The sequence below is a fragment of the Anabrus simplex genome, chromosome 1 (assembly GCF_040414725.1).
Source record: "Anabrus simplex isolate iqAnaSimp1 chromosome 1, ASM4041472v1, whole genome shotgun sequence".
Lineage (NCBI taxonomy): Eukaryota > Metazoa > Arthropoda > Insecta > Orthoptera > Tettigoniidae > Anabrus > Anabrus simplex.
This window is the reverse complement of record NC_090265.1, coordinates 1,561,978,189-1,561,998,096: the sequence shown is the minus strand read 5'-3', so window position 1 is coordinate 1,561,998,096 and position 19,908 is coordinate 1,561,978,189. Positions and strand designations below refer to the sequence as shown.

Here is a 19,908-nt window from a genome sequence, read left to right as displayed (position 1 = left end):
TTAATGGTAGTTTCAATTAATTTATTAACTCATTTATTAATATCTTTCTTGAGGAATGCAACTGTAATATCTTCTAGACAGAAGCAAGTATGAGCAAAGGAAAAAAAAATCAGTGTAAAATAATGTGTAAAGTCAGTGTAAATTAAGATTGCTATGAAAATCACAACTTAGTGCAAGAAATCAGTTTTAATCAGCAATCAATGTGTAATAAATCTGACAATGATAAATTAATAGCAGATAAACAAGATTTATGACTTATATGTAATGAAAGACGGATTTATGTGAATTATATGATTGAATTGAAACAGTAATGATTAATTAGAGTCGACAGTCATTATATTAATTGTCAAGGACGAAATAGGAGAAAGTCAAGTTAAACTATTAAAGCAAGTCAATTGTAAATTTGCAAATATTTGTACAAAGTAGACTTAGAAATAATTGGTCATCAGTCAGGTGTAATAAAATTTTATTATAAGTTATTTTATTCTGTGATACACATTAGTTAGGAGATGCCATGAGGTGACATGACTAATTCTTGGTTTATTTCTACTTCAGAATAATCCAGTCTTGCATCAACATCAACCAAATAATTAATTTCGTCAAATGTTTATTTTGTAAAACAGGATGGGTTTGAAGCAATTGTTGAGGAATGTGAAAAAAGGTTTGTACCTTTAAAGGTGGTAAGGAATGGTAAAGATCCACTATATTATAACAGACAGTGTATAAAGGAAAGGCTGATAGACAAAGCTGAAAATTACAGGCCATTCAGTTTGATATGCCTTGCATGTAAGCTTTGGGAAAGCATTCATTCTGATTATATTAGACAGGTTTGCAAAATTAATAATTGGTTTGATAGAAGGCAGTTTGGGTTACTGAAGCTCAACTTGCAGGATTCAAGCACGATATAGCAGATATCCTGGATTCAGGAGGTCAAATGGACTGTATCGCGATTGACCTACCTATGGCAATTGATAGGGGAGATCAAGGGAGACTACTGGCAGAAATGAGTGCAATTGACTAGACAAAAGTGACTGAATTGGTGGCTATATTTCTAGAAAATAGAACTCAGAGAAATAGAGTAGGCGAAGCTTTATCTGGCCCTGTAATAATTAAGAGGGGAATTCCTCTAGGCTGTATTGTTGAACCTTTGTTTTTTTTATATATACCAATGTTATGTGTAAAGAAGTGGAATCAGAGATAAGGCTTTTTGCAGATTATGTTATTCTATACAGGGTAATAAATAAGTTACAACTTGTGAGCAACTGCAAAATGACCTCGATAAGGTTGTGAGATGGACAGTAGGCAATGGTATGATGATAAACAGGGTTAAAGGTCAGGCTGTGAGCTTCACAAATAGGAAAAGTCCTCTCGGTTTTAATTACTGCGTTGATGGGGTGAAAGTTCCTTTTGGGGATCAGTGTAAGTACCTAAGTCTCAATATCAGGAAAGATCTTCATTGTGGTAATCACATAAATATGATTGTAAATAAAGGGTACAGATCTCTACACATGGTTATGAGGGTATTTAAGGGTTGTGGTAAGGATGTAAAGGAAAGGGCATATAAGTCTGGTAAAACCCCAACTAGAGTATGTGTTAAATCCAGAGACTAAATGGAATGCACCCACCAGATTTTGTACTCTTTGGTTTGGAGCACAGTTTTGTTTTGTACAAGAAAGGATGATGTAAATGAAGTTGGTTTGTGGAAAATAATAAAAGTCATCACCTGTGTAACTATCTGACGAATTCCGTTATATCGGGTAGATTTTCGGGTTCGACGTAACATTAGTGGCGACCGTGACAGGACGTGAACAAAGCAGTAATTTGAAATGTATAAGCTGACTAAATCGCGAAAACCAATACGTGCGATGTTCACGAAAACATAAGATGCGGTGATGGCGGAAACAGACCCCAACAAGGTAAGATTGCATTTTACTAAACTAGAACGACTAGAAAATGAACTGAAGGATGCCGATGAGAAAATATTAGAACTGCTTCTCGACGACAGTGACGAAGAACGATACACAAATGAATACGATAAAGTGAATGAATATCGTGATAAAGTAGATGAAGCTCGTCAGACAATGGAGTGTGTTGTATTATCACAATGTACAAATGAAGGAAATCAAATATCGAGTGATGGTTTTGTAGGTTTCTCACAGAAAAAGCTCAAACTGCCGAAAATCGAACTTCGAAAATTTTCCGGAGAGGTTAGGGACTGGTTAGGGTTTTGGAGTCAGTTCCGTCGAATTCATGACGACTCAGATATAGAAAAAGATAAATTTCAATATTTGATCCAATGTACTGTTGAAGGAAGTAGGGCTCCAACAGCTAATAATTATGCTAGTGCAGTTCAATGTCTTAAAAGTAGATTCGGAAAAGAAGAATTACTCGTAGAATTTTATGTTCACGAACTACTTGGACTTGTGATTCAAAATGTTTCTTCAACACAAAGACTAACTCTCCTAAAGCTCTACGATCGCTTAGAATCCCATCTTCGATTCCTTGAATCTCTGGGCATGACTGCTGACAAGTACGCAGCATTCTTGTTTCCCTTAGTTGAGTCATCTCTACCAGAAGACTTGCTGAGAATATGGCTTAGAAATTCTGTCCATCACCCTGTTAGTGACTCTACCGAGGATTTATACTGTGACAAACTCTCGCAACTGATTTTATTCCTCAAGAATGAAGTGGAAGGTGAACAGAGGGTAGCACTTGCCCAAAGGGGATTTAATACAGCAAATCAGAAGCCTACAAAGCAGAAACCTAGGTTAAACGAAATGGAAAACATGGCCACTGCTAGTAGTCTGTTCGCAGGAGACATTAAAGATCTTGGAAATGTATGTGTATTCTGCAGAAAATCTCATGAGAGCAAAGAGTGCTTCAAGGCGCAGAAGATGACTCTAGTGGAAAGAAAGAATATTTTGATGAAAGCAGGGTATTGTTTTCAGTGCTTGAGACCTGGTCATGTTGCCAAGATCTGTAAGAGTAATGTAATGTGTCACTTCTGTGGAAAGAAACATGTTGTTCTAATAAGCCCAACATTACCTTCAAATATTTCCAAGGAAAATGTGGAAGAAACACAAGACGAAAAGGAAGGTGCCAGTGCTACCTTGGCTAACCAAAACTGTAGTCAGGATGTTCTTCTGCAGACCTTGGTGGTGAAGATCACAGGAAGAAAAGGGGATCGGGTAGTAAGAGCACTCATAGATAGTGGATCACAACGATCATATATATTAAAGAAACTGGTAGATGCCATTGGACTGGAACCATCAGGATCTCAAAACATGATTCATACTCTGTTTGGAGGAACTGAATCAAAAGAGTATCTACATTTTAATTATCAAATACAGTTGAGCAGTTTAGATGGCAGGTACCCATGTAAGATCCCTGTATTGGATCAACCGATTATTTGTGGTACTGTCCCTAGAATCCAAAGTGGTCCTTAGATGAAAGAACTCGAAAAAAATAGAATCTTTCTCTCTGATTCTGGAGAAGGGACGCCTGAAATTGAACTACTTTTAGGAGCAGACACCTATGGAACACTTCTCACTGGAAGAATAAAAAACATGGAATGTGGACCAGTGGCTGTTGAGACTCGACTTGGGTGGGTTGTTATGGGGAGGCTATCTCTGAACAGTCTCTCAGACTCATCCAGTATGGTGGTATCGTCGATGTTGACTTTAAACACTGCAATCACTGATTTATGGAAGTTGGACACCCTGGGAATTAGGGATCCTGCTGAGAAGACATTGAAGAAATAGAAATGGCTACCTTGGATCATTTTAAAAAGACTGTCTCAATCGACGAGGATGGCCGTTACGAAGTCCATCTACCATGGAAAGAGGTATCTGAGGAGCTCTGCGACAATTTGGAAATTGCCGAGAAGAGGTGCAGGACGACAACTAATAAACTGTTGAGTGGCAACAAGTATCAGGAATACAATGTTGTGTTTCAGGATTGGCTTCAAGAAGGGGTGATTGAAGAGGTACCCTTTCAAGACCTTGAAAATAAAGGTCACTATTTACCTCACAGAGGTGTATTCAAAGAAAATTCAACCACACCGTTAAGACCCGTATTTGATGCTTCACGCAGGGGGAAGGAAAGTCCATCTCTGAATGAGTGCCTGGAGAAAGGACCAAATCTGCTGGAACAAATTCCACCTATTCTGATCAGGTTTCGCCGTCGTGAAATTGGAGTAATTTCGGACATAAAAAGGGCATTTCTGCAAAGTTCTGTTGCTCCTTTAGACACAGATTTCTTGAGATTCTTATGGTGGGAGGATTCCTCCATGAAAAAATTCAAGATATTCCGACATCGACGAGCTGTATTTGGGCTCAAGTGTAGTCCATTCTTGTTGGGTGCTGTTCTTGATCTCCATTTAGAAAACAGCCCTCCTGAACTGCAAGAAACAGCACAACTATTAAATAGCTCATTCTATGTCGACAACTGTGTAACATCCCTTGATTCAGAGGAGGAAACGACCCAATTTGTTGAGAAATCTATGAAACTACTTTCAGGAGCCAGATTTGAACTACGTGGCTGGGAACGCACCTCAAGGGGAAAAGAGAATACGTTTGAGAAGATTTCTCCTGTTCTTGGATTATTATGGGACAAGGAAGAAGATGTGTTGTACTGTGATGTGAGGCCTCAAAATGAAACTGGATGTGTTACACGAAGAAAAATCTTGTCATCTGCTCAGAGGATTTTTGATCCCATTGGTTTTTCATGTCCTCTGACCTTATTCCCTAAACTTCTCATTCAGGATAGCTGGAATTCGAAGATGGGATGGGATGATCCATTGCCAGAGGATGTACAGAAGAAGTTTGGAAAATGGAAAGAAGAAGTTTGGAAAATGGAAAGCTGAAGTTTAGCGACTTTCTGAAGTGAAAATACCGAGACATTTCGTAGTAAGCAGGTCTGAACAAACCTGGAGTTTACATACATTTTGTGATGCCAGCCGGAGTGCTTATGCTGCAGCTGTCTTCATACGAAGCTGTACCGGAACTGAAGAGATTGTTTCTGTTCAGCTGATCATGGCAAAGACAAGAGTTTCACCACTGAAGGAAATTTCGATGCCGCGATTGGAACTCCTGGCATGTTGTATTAGTAGTCGACTAGCAAACTTGGTCAGAGAAAGTCTGAATTTGAACGTCTCCGAGTTTTATTGGACGGACTCTTCAGCGGCATTGTATTGGATCAAGAGAGATGAGTCATGGGGAGTATTTGTGAACAATCGAGTGAAGGAGATTAGATCTCTGACGAGACAAGAAGACTGGAGGCATGTTCCTGGGGAGCAGAATCCAACTGACCTTCCATCTCGAGGCTGTTTCGTAGAAGTCCTTATAGACTCCAAATGGTGGAACGGTCCTCGCTGGTTGAAGCTGGCAGAAGGCGAATGGCCGACATCAGAGGTCAACGTGGATGATGACATAATCAAACAAGAGAGGAGAAAAATATCTCCATCACTGATCAATTCCTCAACGGAGAATGGAGATGCCTGGTACCTAAGAAGATTTTCCAAGTTTTCTCAAATTGTCAGATTCTTTTATCGGTTCATTTTGGTTTTCTGTTAACAGGGGAATAATGAAAACCAAAAGGTGGGAGGTATGTTACATCCAGAGACTAAATGGAATGCACCCACCAGATTTTGTACTCTTTGGTTTGGAGAACAGTTTTGTTTTGTACAAGAAAGGATGATGTAAATAAAGTTTGTTTGTGGAAAATAATAAAAGTCATCACCTGTGTAACTATCTGACGAATTCCGTTATATCGGGTAGATTTTCGGGTTCGACGTAACAGTATGGTTCCAGCGTATGGGACCCTTGCCAGGATTACTTGAGTCAAGAACTAGAAAAAATCCAGAGAAAAGCAGCTCGATTTGTTCTGGGTTATTTCCGACAAAAGAGTAGCGTTACAAAAAATGCTGTAAATGTTGTAAAATGTTGACCGAAACGTAACACTGTTTCTTAGTTTTAACTGACATGTTCCAAGCTGTCAGCGAAGAGGTGGCGTGGAATGACATCACTAGGCGAATAAGTTTGAGTGGTGTCTTTAAAAATAGGAAATATCACAATATGAAGATAAAAGCTGGAATTCAAGAGGACAAATTGGGGCAAATATTCATTTACAGGAAGGGGAGTTAGGGATTGGAATAACTTACCAAGGGAGATGTTCAATAAATTTAAAATTTCTTTGCAATCATTTAAGAAAAGGCTACGAAAACAGATAGGGAATCTGCCACCTGGGCCCGACTGCCCTAAATGCAGATCAGTAGTGACTGATTGAAAAAACTGAGTTGTCCCAATGTCATGCAAGAGATGCCTTAATTTGTTAATAAAATTTTGTTAAGTGCATATATATTCAATAAATTTCCAGCCTTGTGTAATTGTTGTGTTTCTGTATGTTGTCTTCAGTCCTTATTCTTTAAATGGCTCTAAATTTGAACAGCATGCACTCTAATGGTCCACCCTTGGATTCCTCATGTTGCCGCCGAGTCTAGTCAGGGAAAATGGGGGAAACATGGATCTAACTCACTGTTATGGTTGGATGTCCTTTCTGATTCCAACCCTATGTATACGGATGTACCAGTACTGCATGTTGGTGTGGTAGTAGGTAGTGTTGTACGTTATTGAAGATATGTGCATTAAGCCCCCAGGCTAGAGAAAGGAACAAGACATTGCCAAACTCCCTGGCCCAACTGGGAATTGAACTTGGGACTCTCTGAATCAAAGGCTGCAACGCTGACCATTTGGTCAAATAGCCAGATAGTTCAATGGTACAGCCATTGTAAAATAAAGGTCCATTATATTCATTTTGAAGAGTTTTAAGACAATTTCTCCTAATAAGAAAAAGCTCAACTGTATTTAGCAATTAATGGTAAGCCAGAGTAGAAGAAAAGCTTTAGACAAGGTACATTAAAATTTATTTGAAGAATCTATGTCAAATGTTATGCAATAACAGCACATCATTTGAGAAAAGAATGCCATAACAACACTTAATTTGGTATTTGAAATACTTGAAAGTCTATCTTTCTACTGCACAAAGTTTATTTCAAATTCCTAAGAATCCCAAACTGACTGCTTAGAATCGGCTAAGAGTAATTACATAACAGTTTTGAGGTACTGCCATTTAAAGTTGTGTGTGCAACAAATACAGACCTTTCAACACATCAATATTTTTAAAATTACTGCAGTATAAAAATATGTATAACTGTCTGTTTATGAGACTCATTTGTAAAATTTTAGATCATTTCACTAGGACAAAATAAAGTTATTCCTAAAATTGCTACACGTAATTTCACTTCTCCTATTCTAAACCAACAGCTACCGGTTATTTATAATGAAGGCTGGTTAACCGAGTCTCTAATAAATACTAAAACGAGAACAACTCAGGTTACAGTGGCCAACAGTCTTATTTAGGCCTACCTTGGAATACGTCTACATAAATAAAAGAACAACATGTAAGCAGTTAATTTCACATTACATTCTAGAAATTCTTGTGAGCGTTCGTTACCATTTTCTGTCCCACAATCAACTGTTTTTAGTCCGAGTGGTACCTGCTCGGAATAACACCTTTATGACACAGATCTTGCAAATATTTCTTCTTCGTTTCACAAATGGATTGAAAACCAGAGTAAACTGGAGTTAGCTCTTGTCTAGGGTTGCTTGAACATCTCACACAAGTTGTGCCTGTTGTCAGTAGAACATGAAATTCTGGTTCATTATAGGAGTACTTGAAAAAAATGTATAGAACTGTCAGCTTACAGAAATACATGCTCACATGAATATAGCTGTGCATTTGTACATTGCTAGGCATAAGTTTAAGAGCTCATTTTAAACCACACTCTGCCTAGAATCAGACAAATGTAACAGCATTTAAGACAGTGTGATTTATCCTGTTATAACAATCATATAGACTGAATAGCTTTTATATCTCCATGATCCATAATTTTAATGGATACACTAGCAGCTAATTCATGGAGTATGACTGGTAGATATAGGTACTTTAAAGTGATTCAAAGATAGATATGCACTTCCTGATCAAAACAACCCAAACAAAATGCTAAAATGTAGTTATGCCAGTCTTATCATAAGCAGTTGAAATGTAGTCTGTTTCTTGTATGCGTGATAGAAAGCAACAGGATATATTCAAATGGATTCATAGTAATCCTGCTCTCATTAGGTAGAAGTCACCACAGCCAATTCAACATCAAAGAGCTGAATACATCAGTCTTACAAGTTGACCTTCTTGCTGGAAATGGATGAAGTACCTGTATGAAGAACAGGGGATTTTTAAGTTCGAGGCCAGAGTGTGGACATATTTCTGCTCATGCATCTTAGGATAACAACTGCTTTAAAAGAAACTAAACCCCATTTCAAGTGCAATTTCTGTTTAATATTAATCATATCAGTTGTAAGGAAAATCTAACAGAGTTGTACTTATTGGATAAGAATAAATAATAATGTTATTGGCTTTCTATCCCACTAACTACTTTTTACAGTTTTCGGAGATGCCGAGGTGCCGGAATTTAGTCTTGAAATTCTTTTATGTGCCAGTAATTCTACAGACACAAGGCCAACGTATCTGAGCTCCTTCAAATACCACCCGACTGAGCCAAGATCGACCCTGCCAAGTTTGGGGTCAGAAGGCCAGGACCTAAACCTTCTTTACTGGATAAGAGACCCTTTACCTTATCCTCAATAGTATGCTTACATGTACGGGTGAAGTTACGACCTACCAGTAAAAAATTGGAATCCCAGATTATCAATCACGATCAGAGATGATCCATTTACTTGTCACGTCAGCAATTGAATCTAAACTTAATGCAAATGATTTAAATGAAATCCACACTGAGAAGAAAACTGAGATTGCCATTAAGAGACAGTTTAACAAATGTTGGTTTCAGTTCATAAAATTATAGTTTCAAAGGCAACAAAGTTGTGCCATGAAGGTGATGTGGAAGAATAGCAACAGTTATTGATAATAGCCATAACGATCTTGTCCTCTTTCCCAATTTGTATCTTTTTCTAGAATTAAAAAAGGGAGGGGGAATTGTACCTCTGAACCCAAAGAAGAGACTAGTGACCGATTTTATTTAGATTATATTTGGCCAAAAAATATAGTATCGTGGATTTATAGAACACTATTTTCTTTGTCCAATTCCTCAGGTTGCTTACTTGAACTTTCAAACTGAACAGTGGGATAAAGAATTTCTGCTTCAAATTTCTTTGTATTGAGACAATTTTCATTTATTACATTGGCATTTTCAACACTTAAAGAAGTGTCTCTTCATGGACATCTAGTCCCTTCATTCGGAGAGCACTGGTAATTATCTCATGAATGGCGTTACGTTGTTTAATCCTCAGTAGTTCTCAGAGAGGACACCTTCCCAGTACATGAAGGAATTCATACTCGCCGTAGCAATGTCACAAAAGTGGAATTATTTAGATAATTTTAAAAACGATGAATTTTTAGCTATGTATACTGTAAATAGAGTAATAAACGATAAGACGTATAGAACTAAACGAGGCTACAGAACTAGTTACAAATAGAGGATTGTGGCAGCAATCTGTAAATTCACAGAGGCTTGCAGACTGAACACTGAAAGGAATAACAGTCTGTAATGAAGTATGTATGTATTGTACCCGTCCAGTTTGTGCCTCATTAAGAAGAAGGGACATAATGTAATTAAGGGTATGTTTATTCATAATTGCATCGGTTTGACAAGCTAAACAGCTGATTACCGGACTGCTCCGTTGAAGCAAACAAGCGTGAGACTCATGCTAGCGGAGTGGAGGTTGTAACTCTCATTTTGCTGTATGCAACATGCATTCAAGGCCACGTGAAACCATGTTGCAACTTGTGAAGGGGAGATGCGTGTGAACAAAAAAAACTGGATTAAACTGCGAAAATTATCTATGTTTTCAGTGTACTGAACCAGTGAAATTTAGATACAAATTCCAGCCAATGAGGAGTTACACCTCATATTATAAAGTGATAAAAGAAGTGTAATTGCGAGAAGGCACTCTAACACATTATTCCTTTACAAGTTGTCTCTCGTACCTTTTGACTTCCTTCTGGCTTGACTTCTCACAATATTCTATAAGTCGTCTCTGAATAATTCTGAACATTCACAGCTACATGTTGTATCCTCAACTAAACGAATGTGGTCATTTTATTCAACGAGGAGACTGCCGTAGTGCAGGGTTCAAAGACAGGCCATTCAGTCTTATCTACAGCAGGGAATGACAGTTACGGACTTCTACGAGATAATCAACTCTCTTAAATCTAAGAATTTCATTTTTTGTCCGTATTGAACAGATTAACTCTGCCGACGCAAGCTTTGAAATCCTCTTATTTCTTTCTCACCCCTTATGACCTGCCTGCCGATGGAGGCTGAAATAGCATCCAGCATGTCAAAATTAATCTCAATGAAACCGGAAAGTATGGATTTGATACTAATATCAGTCATTTTCAATGATTCTTACATTCACTCCTACCCACCCCCAACCATAGGGGTGTCTTCCCCCCACAGTATTTTGTTCCAGATAACAAGTCATATGTGTATCAAGTTTGGTTGACAGCTAAACTGGAACAAACATACATATTCTCGATCATTTTCTATTTAATACCTTCTCACCCCCATCCCAATGGTGGCTGTATTTGAACTTAGATGTCATCTGGAGTATCACTATTCATCTCAGTAACCCAGAAAACTGCAGATTCAACACTAATATAGGTAGTTATTGATTATTTTTACATGACCTTCCCCAGTCTACCCCTAGGGGTGCTATGTATGTCGTACTCTCACGGTATTTTCTCTCAAGATAGTATTTAAATCATATGTATACCACGTCTGGTTGAAATTGCAGGTTTGCTTATAGTCGCCATCATTTCTCATCGTTTAGCTTTGCCGAGATCTTTACATAAAGATATTGCTGTGTGTGTGTGCAACCTGCTAGGTACAGAATGTATTGCGGGCTCGGGTAAGCCTTCACCTACAATTACTGGAATGATAATTTAATAACTTTAGGATTACTCAAAAGTTGACTGAACTCAAGAGATTTGTTAATGTCTGACGATTAAGGAGAGGATTTCATCATAAATGCCTATTTTTATCCTCAACCAAAAATTGTAGGCTCATTAGTCCAAAATCTGTTTCAGTCTATTTGAGAAGGATATACTTGGGTTTTATAGTGCCAGTAAATGCCTACTTCATGAATACCTAATTTGAAGATATTTGCATCAAGTTTTTCTGTCCTCTCTACTTTGTTAGTATTCTTTACCATATGGCCACTGAAAAAGGAATTCTTTGCAGGTAGCTACCAAAGACAGGCACTTAAACATGATTAAAGGACAATAGCGTTCTTTCTGTCCTCTGATTCTGCTTGGAGCAAGCTGGCCTTGAATCTGCACCCTGCACTGGCCAACCCCAAAATTTTCAACAGTCTCACTTAAGTTACATTTCTTCCACTTTTGAACAGCCATCTTCCAAAATAAAGCACCTGGAAGAGAGAGAATTACCTCTGTGAAGCCTGTAGGTATTGTTCATGAGGTGGAGGCGACATTGCTAACCTTAACGGAGTAACAGAAGATGAGAACAGTGCCAAATTTCACAGTTTAATGCAGAGGAATCCTGGCTGGAAGGATGCCTTGGCCATTGCAGCTGTTCTCGAAGGGAATGATGTAGCACCACCACCACCACCACCAGGCTTCACCCCAGGAGAGCTAGCTGCTCTTGCACACTGTCCTCTGATCTCATGTGAAGTGGAAAGGCCATTTTTTCAATTTAAAAATATATTAGTTGACAACAGGCAAAGTTTTACTGTTCAAAATCTGGAACAATATCTGGTTGTCCATTGTAACATGTGCTGACTAAGATTCATTTGAAGTGTCCTGTTGAGATAACTATTATTTTTTTCCCGATTGTAATGACCACTTGTCCGTTGGCATACAACATTTAGCTGAGAATGAACTGGCATGATTCACATATGCTGAAAAATCTTAAATGCTAAGGAGATGGAATATTCGAGTTGGTTTTCAGTGCCTATTCTGCTAATTTTAAGTGCATATCTGCCTGCCCATTTTGGGTATTTTTAATGCCTATAAATCCTCACCCTACTGATGATTCATTGACAGGTAATTTCAGAGAGAATAAAACAAAAATGAAGCAAATCGGTCCAGTAGAATGGATGGACTGTACAAAGATGTTAATATATACGGTACAGTGATCTTCTCTCATCAGTTGGCTGGCAGGTGCGCCCAGCTTATCTGCCTCCCATTGACTCATCACTTCCCGTTACACAGTGCAGAGACAGCATAGGAATGCCTGCACTTCCCAGTTCAGCTCCGTGCTTAGAACGTGTATTAATTGTAGATCTGTCGCTCCAACTATTCTCAAGTTGTGAAGTGTTACTTCAGGGTATAATTCTCATTATGCCTCCACATGGGCACACGGCACAGGAAAGGGTATTTATGTGCGATGATTATGTGAAAACAGAGTCTTGCAGGGGAGTTGTTGGGCGATTTGTAACACAATTTCCTTATGTATGCCCTCCACATACAGAGACCATGCAGAAACTCATAAACAAGTTGAGAGGAACTGGTTCTTAACTCGATAACAAGCAAGGTGTTAAAAAGTGTTCATAACGAGGAAAAAGTAAATGAAATCGCAGAAAGAGTCCAACATAAGCCTACAAAATTCCTAAAACGACTTGGACAAGAAGCCAGGCTTTCAAAGAGCTCACCATGGCGGGCTGCGAAAATGTTAAAATTGAAACAGTACAAAGTAACCAAATTCTTATTTCCTTGATTTTCATTGTTATCTCACATCATGCACAGATAAAATGAGTGAAGTACTGTCCTTGTTGCTATGCCGCAGAACAGGGAGCGATGAGTCAATGGGAGGCAGATAAGCGGAGTGCGCCTCCTGGCCAGCCAATGAGAGAAACTCAATGCATATAATTTTAATGTGCAACACAATATTGTGAGAAAACTACAATAACTAACATCAATGTATTATACACCAAAAGAAAGGTCTCCATCTCAGGATTACTAGTAAAATACTATTTATTTCGATAAGTCCTTTACTTGCATAAAATGGCCATTTACATTAATAATAAGATGCTTAGGTTGTTGGATTTAACTGTATTCACTGGTAGATGGCTCTATGAAAGTTGTCAACACTGATCTTTCTATGCCAGCCCGATAGAGAGCTCTGTGAAGTTGTCTATGCAGATCTTTCTATATTTGATAGACGGCTCTGTGAAATCAAGTTATCACCAGAATATTAGGTGTTGCTCCATGTTTGTTCTGAGTAAGTGAGAAACTGAAAGATTTTACTGCAGAAATGGTAAATGGACATTTTAAATTCATGTTGCCACAATGGTTTGGTTTATTTTCCACAACCCCAAGCAAACAATGTACTTAAAGGTATGATGCTACATGATAATGATTTCATGAACCTCTCTGCAGTACAAAACTACAATGTCCTTTACATCCTTCTCTGCTAACTGTAACTACATTCCAGGATTAAGTACTTACTGTTTTAAGATTCTGGAGATGATTCATAGGTACATTTCAGATTTACCGCCTACTGAAAACTGCTGAGCATTATACGGCCAACTTTATGCGATAAATTCAAGTCTTGCCAACGGAATGTGTTGTGAAAATTCTATAAATTGCTAAAGTTTGAAAATTCCATATATATTGTCACTATGGAAGTGTAAGTTTAAAGGCTAATAAGTGGTCTTTCCATTACTGTTTCATTTTTAATCCTTGTTCACAGCTATTGCTGCCACAGGCCACTAGTATAGATTTAGACAAGAGTTGCTGGGTAGTAAAAGCTTGGTTAGAGAAGATCAGTTTTGTTTCTAAAGGAATGTACAAACTAACGTAGCAATATTGACTAAGCATAAACTTAGAAAACTGAATAAAGACTAAGTCATGTTCAAGACATCTGTAGACTGGGATAGGGTTTTGGTCAAACTGAATGGACCAAGCTGTTCAAGAATCTGATGACAGAGGAAGAAAGCCAGAGGTTCACTAATCAGTCACTTTCACCCAGAGCTTATTTGTGGTATGGAGTAATTCCTTTCTACTCCTCCTCTAGCCCTTGGCATGGGTACTCATCTACGTAGCTACCACACGCAATATTGTTTAAATTTGGAGATGTCACCGGATCTAGTGTTTCAACACTGTTTCACCTTAGTCCAGTTGCAGCCTACCCCTTATTTTTAATGGGTGTATGTTCTGGTTATTTCACACGGGACCAAAGTTTTATCATTTTATAAGTTTTATAATTTTCTCAATGGTTTACAACAGCATTTTACACATACTGTAGGTTATACTTAGATCCTGTGCTTCTCATAAATTGTTTATTTGTAGACTGAATAGCAATTTTTAATTTTTGCTATGGTTTTCATCTTGGTTGTACAAACTCAAGATAGGTTACGACTGCGAAGCAAGCGACCATGACCTTAATTAAGGTACAGCCTGGTGTACCTGGAGTGAAATGAAAATGAAATGGCATATGGCTTTTAGTGCCGGGAGTGCCCGAGGACATGTTTGGCTCACCAGGTGCAGGTCTTTCGATTTGACGCCCGTAGGCGACATGCACGTTGTGATGAGGATGAAATGATGAAGATGACACATACACCCAGCCCCCGTGCCGGCAAAATTAATCAATGATGGTTAAAATTCCCCACCCTGCCAGGAATCGAACCCGGGACCCCTGTGATCAAAGGCCACCACGCTAACCATTTAGCCGTGGAGCCGGACACCTGGAGTGAAAGTAGAAAACTACAGGCTGCTGATGGTGTGAGTGAGTGAGAGAGAGAGAGGGAGGGGGAAAACCCACCACTATCTCCTAAATGTAAGCTTACAGGTACGCAACCTGAAACACGCAGTGATATTAATTGCTCTGCATGATGATTGTTTCAGGCTGAAAGTGCATATATTTACATGTTTTGTACTTTTGAGGAGTTTTGAGGTTACCTTATGATATTCATACTACCTGTCTTCAACAAATGCGACTAGCAGGAAGCATAGTACAATTATAGCATTATCATAGAATACATCCAAGGCATAAAAACAGAAAATAATTTTTTGTTGATGTACAGGACAAGGGTTGGACATAGGCCTACATAATCACTGTAAATTGAAGTATTTAGCAGTACAAACAAACTGACAATTTCAGCAAAGAAAAACTCAAGAAGTACACCAACTGATGACCCCTTTGTCCCAGAAGCAGCAAATTAAATCTCAGGCTCATTACTATAGACTTGGCAATCACACAGGGCTATTAAAAAAAAAATGGGGGACAGAGGGGGGAGAGCAAGTGCACCTATGGATCCAAAGGAGGAACAGTGACTGTGATTTTATTTAGTTATATTTGTCAGTTTGAAGTGCAGGGGCAGAGGGTTCAGTATGTGCACTGAGCAAAGAATAAGTCAACAAATTCAGTACATTTGCAATAGATCCCGTGATGTTTCGGGGTTGTTTCATGCTGAACATCCGGGACCCTTAGTGCCAGTCAATGGCATGGTGAAAAGTGATGAGTACACAAAAATACAGAAAAGGAGAGTTCTTTGTGAGCTGCAGAAAAGGTTTCCAAATGGTGACAATTTTTCAGCAAGACTTGGCTTTTTGCCACACTTCACTGTTCCACAAAAATAAACAAAGCTTATGGCACTACAGTCCTGATTGGTCTCAGTCTTGAGCTACCAAGTGACTGTTGCTGCTTAGCCTGAAGGCCTGGAGACTGTGAGGTGATGCATGGCAAGCTCAATGAATCACTTCAGCCATTATACTTTATTTTCTAGAGTGGAGACGCTATCTCACTGTCAGACAGCTTCTCAATATTGTTCTCACGAAGGATGAGTGGAACTCGAACCAGATCTCAATATCCAAGTAAAAATCCCTCACCTTGTCAGGAATCAAACCCAGGGCTTCTCGATAAGAGGCAGGCTTGTTACCCCTAGGCCACAGTGTCGGCAAATATGCATGATGGAGTTTGAACTGTGGTATCACGATGATGAATTTTAAAATATATGCACAAAACTTGTGGAATATATGCCAAATCATGTAATGCAACTTAAAAAGAACAGAAAGGAGGGCATGTTATCTATTAAGACTGATGAAACATAATACATGAATAACTCAAGTGCAAAACAAAACCCATAAAGTGAGTATGATGATGATCGTGTTCCAATTAATTTTCATGGACCTGTAGGAAATAAAGCAAATTAAAGAGAATTTTTGATAAGAGATTCCAGTTTAAGGGGGGTAAAATTAAAACCTTAAGATCAATCACAAATACTGCCTATTCAAGTCTGCAGAGTATCTAGAGTAATTATTGGTGAGAACATAATCTTGAAAATAGGAGTAGGGACTATTGGAAAAACAATAAGTCTACCTTGCAAATACTAAAGCAAGGGTCTAAAAATCTGGAATTTTCCCATCATACTACACACACTGGGGAGCCTCCGTGGCTCAGACGGCAGCGCGTCAGCCTCTCACCACTGGATACCGTGGTTCAAATCCCGGTCACTCCATGTGAGATTTGTGCTGGACAAAGCGGAGGCGGACAGGTTTTTCTCCAGGTACTCCGGTTTTCCCTGTCATCTTTCATTCCAGCAACACTCTCCATTCTCATTTCATAGCATTTATCAGTCATTAATAAATCACTTTGGTAGTGGCGACCCCATCATACTAATAGCCTACATATATAAATATATATATGATTCATTCATTACATTCCTGACCCGGTCAATGACTGGAAAACAGGTTGTAGGTTTTCGGTCATTCACTACACACATTCTTTTTTAGTCTGTCAAGCACTACTTATGGTTCATGGTGTGAGTTGCTGCAGTCTGTCCTAGTTTGTGAACCATGGGCAGTGGCTGAGTGGTCTAGTGGTCCTGAGAGTCGGGACACCAGTTACTATGGAACAGGAATGGGGACGTTTGACATATTCTAAGTTGTGGCTCTCCATGTGTATGGTGATCTATGCTATGGTGGTGTATGCTGGTGGTCCCTACGCCGTTAGAGGAGAGATTCTCAAAGATATCCAGTATAAGTAGGGTAGCATCCTTCTTCACAGAAATTTACTGCGGTCAGAATGTTATAATCAAGCCTCAGAACTATGGGAGTGACGGAGGAAGAAAGGAAAGTAAAACTAGCCGAGTACGGAAAGATGCCTCTAGATGTGTTAGGAGTTAACGATGTTCGGGTAAAAGGCGATAAGGAAGAGAGGTTTTTTGAGAAGGCTAAAGTGGTACAAGTTCAGTAAGGGCCACAGGCTAGCACTCTGAAAGTTTGCTATAGCAGGCATGTATCTAGCACCTTACTCACTTGCTCTGGCAGTACTATGAACTGTTTACATAAATTGGATTGTACACTACATGTCCTGGCTGGAGACAAAACTTATAGCTCTAACAGCTTCTCAAGAGGACTGTAGCCCTGCAAAACAGGGTCAATGTTTTGTGGCAGACCATTGGTCTAATGATTTAGGAGATCTTATTGTTCACTTGTTGCTAATGAAATGTGTTGAATTCCAGGAGTTAATGCTACACTGAATTAATTTCAGTCAATAGCAGTGATCATTCACTCCATTACTTTGGAAAATGTTGCTTGTTATGTGATAATTTATTCTAGGTTGGTCCTCAACAGTGGCAATGGATACTTCTCTCTCTCTCTCCCTCTTTTACAGAACTGTAAGCATAGTGTTCCTTTCTTATTACTGCAATCCTCGCTCTCTCTCTTACATGTAGTATGAAGTAAAATTTGTAAGATTCAACTTACTAAATTGTGTATTTCAAGCTTATGACCTCTAGTGAACTTACACTGCAAAAATGAATGAAGACAAATTAACAGAAAGCACAATCTTTGTTGAAGTCAAAACATGATTGATTTTCTTCTCCCTAATATACAGGCAATCAAGATACCATCACTTTAATTAAGGTGCACCCCCAGTATGTGCCTGGTGTGAAAATGGGGAAACCACAGAAAACCACCTTCAGGGCTGCCAAGAGTGAGGCTCGAACCCACTATCTACCGAATGAAAGCTGACAGCTACGTGACCCAAACCATGCAGCCACTCGCTCGGTGGTTCAAGACCTGTCATTTAGCTTGATGGATTTCACAGAATATTTATTTGCAGTATGCCTGTAAGAGAAAAGGATGATGGTCAATGCTACCGAGGACTATCTTCTAATTCTTATTGCTCTATCTACAATGTCAAACAATTGGATGAAAGAAAGGATGAGAAGTGTAACAAAGTTGTACAAGAACTCTGCAAAGAGAAATACAGCACAGTTCTAAACAGGTAGCCAAGAAAACATTACCCGAAGGAATTACCATGCCGAACAATTTGTGTCAAATACTAAAATATGAAGGTGGTATCAGACAACATGCTCCACAATAATAAGCTGCAAAGGCTACACCACGAAGTAAGAAATGTTAACAAGCTTTGCATAGGCCTAATGCTTTGGAAAATAAGATTTAGTCAGGAGATAGATAACAAGTTAGTGTATTCTTAAGAGGATTCTGGAGAAGATAAAATTTCAAACTACCATACACAAATACATCATACTATGAATGACATAATACCGTTTAAAATAATTATGTTACTGGATTTACTTTCCATTAATTACTTTTACGGTTTTCGCTGACGCCGAATTTTTGTATGACAGAAGGTGATCTATATTCCACTACGACTGACAAGCAAAGTGACAGTTTAGAGAAACTTGTGCCCTGTTATAAATGTCATCGATTCATGCTTCTTTACTTTATAGGCTACTGTCTAGTGATTTACACTTGTACCCTGATATACAGATCTACTAAAATATAAAGTGAAACTTCAACGATTAGGCCTACATCACCCTGTTAATTTAACGAAATGTACATCTACATTGAAAAGTCTATCACTAATCAAACAATGTTTATACGCGATATTTCACGGTCGTTAGGTAGAGAATAAAAGAACCCTGCACGGATATTAACTCCAAAGTGCAAAGTTTTCTCAATTATATAATTAAAAGAAACTTACATCACCCACAACATACTGGATTTCTTGAACTTTCTTCCTGTAAATAAACAGAAAAAGGAACGGTTATTACAATATAATGAGCATAAACAGTTTGGTTAGGTCTACAAAAGCAATAAACATAATACTAGTATTAAAATGTGAAGTAACGCCAGGAAGAGGTAAGGCATTTGTCAAAATTACTAAGCTATGCAACATGACATGCTTCAATCAACATTATATATCATTAACTTGATAACTGGAAGAATTCAGTAATACATATGATTCAGTATGTCGCATAATATTTACCTTGCTAATCTTTGTTTCTGTCTCGTACGAAGTATCCAAAATAGTATGGTAACCGACGCAGCACTTAACACTGACTTTTTCGTTAAAAGTTTACTTAAAGTAGGAGCCATTCTTAATAAAAACAATTAAGCTACACTAAAAAACAAGTTCTTCACGTGCAGTTGACTTTTTTCGCACAAAAGACCTAGGGTACAAAGACTGACATAACTATCTGCACAACCAGTCACTGATAACTAAAAATCCTCTACTCATTGCCTTGCCCGGCCTTGCTTTCCCCCACTCCAGACAGTACAGTCGTACTATTATGAGGTTATAACCGATATATCTCGAGAAAGAGTCGACAATCGACAATGTATTTTCGCTGTAGGGATGTACTGAGAAACATTACCAAGAGATGTCTCACGAGCCGAAGGATGTATCTATCAGTAGCGTAGCCAGGATCGGCCAATGGGGGGGGTTACAGTTACAAAATTAAGATATAACATAATGAAAGTTCAGTTTACAATCTAAAATCTAATTTTCGAGGCTTCCTAGAAAATAAATTTAACACATCTGTTGGTTTTACAACTATGTCT

General features: G+C 38.5%; 1 protein-coding gene across 2 annotated transcripts in view; it reads right to left on the bottom strand.

Moving 5' to 3' along the window:
• Positions 1-19,568, bottom strand: part of Abcd3 (ATP binding cassette subfamily D member Pmp70) — a 211,360-nt gene extending 191,792 nt beyond the window's left edge. For both annotated transcript variants that reach the window (XM_067138123.2, XM_067138124.2), the window contains exons 1-2: positions 19,334-19,568; positions 19,049-19,085 (exon numbers count right to left, since the gene is read on the bottom strand). In XM_067138123.2, coding sequence (XP_066994224.2) covers positions 19,049-19,085; positions 19,334-19,443 — 147 coding nt within the window. In that variant the 5' untranslated portion in view covers positions 19,444-19,568. The remainder of the gene's footprint in view (positions 1-19,048; positions 19,086-19,333) is intronic.
• Positions 19,569-19,908: the final 340 nt, after the last annotated feature.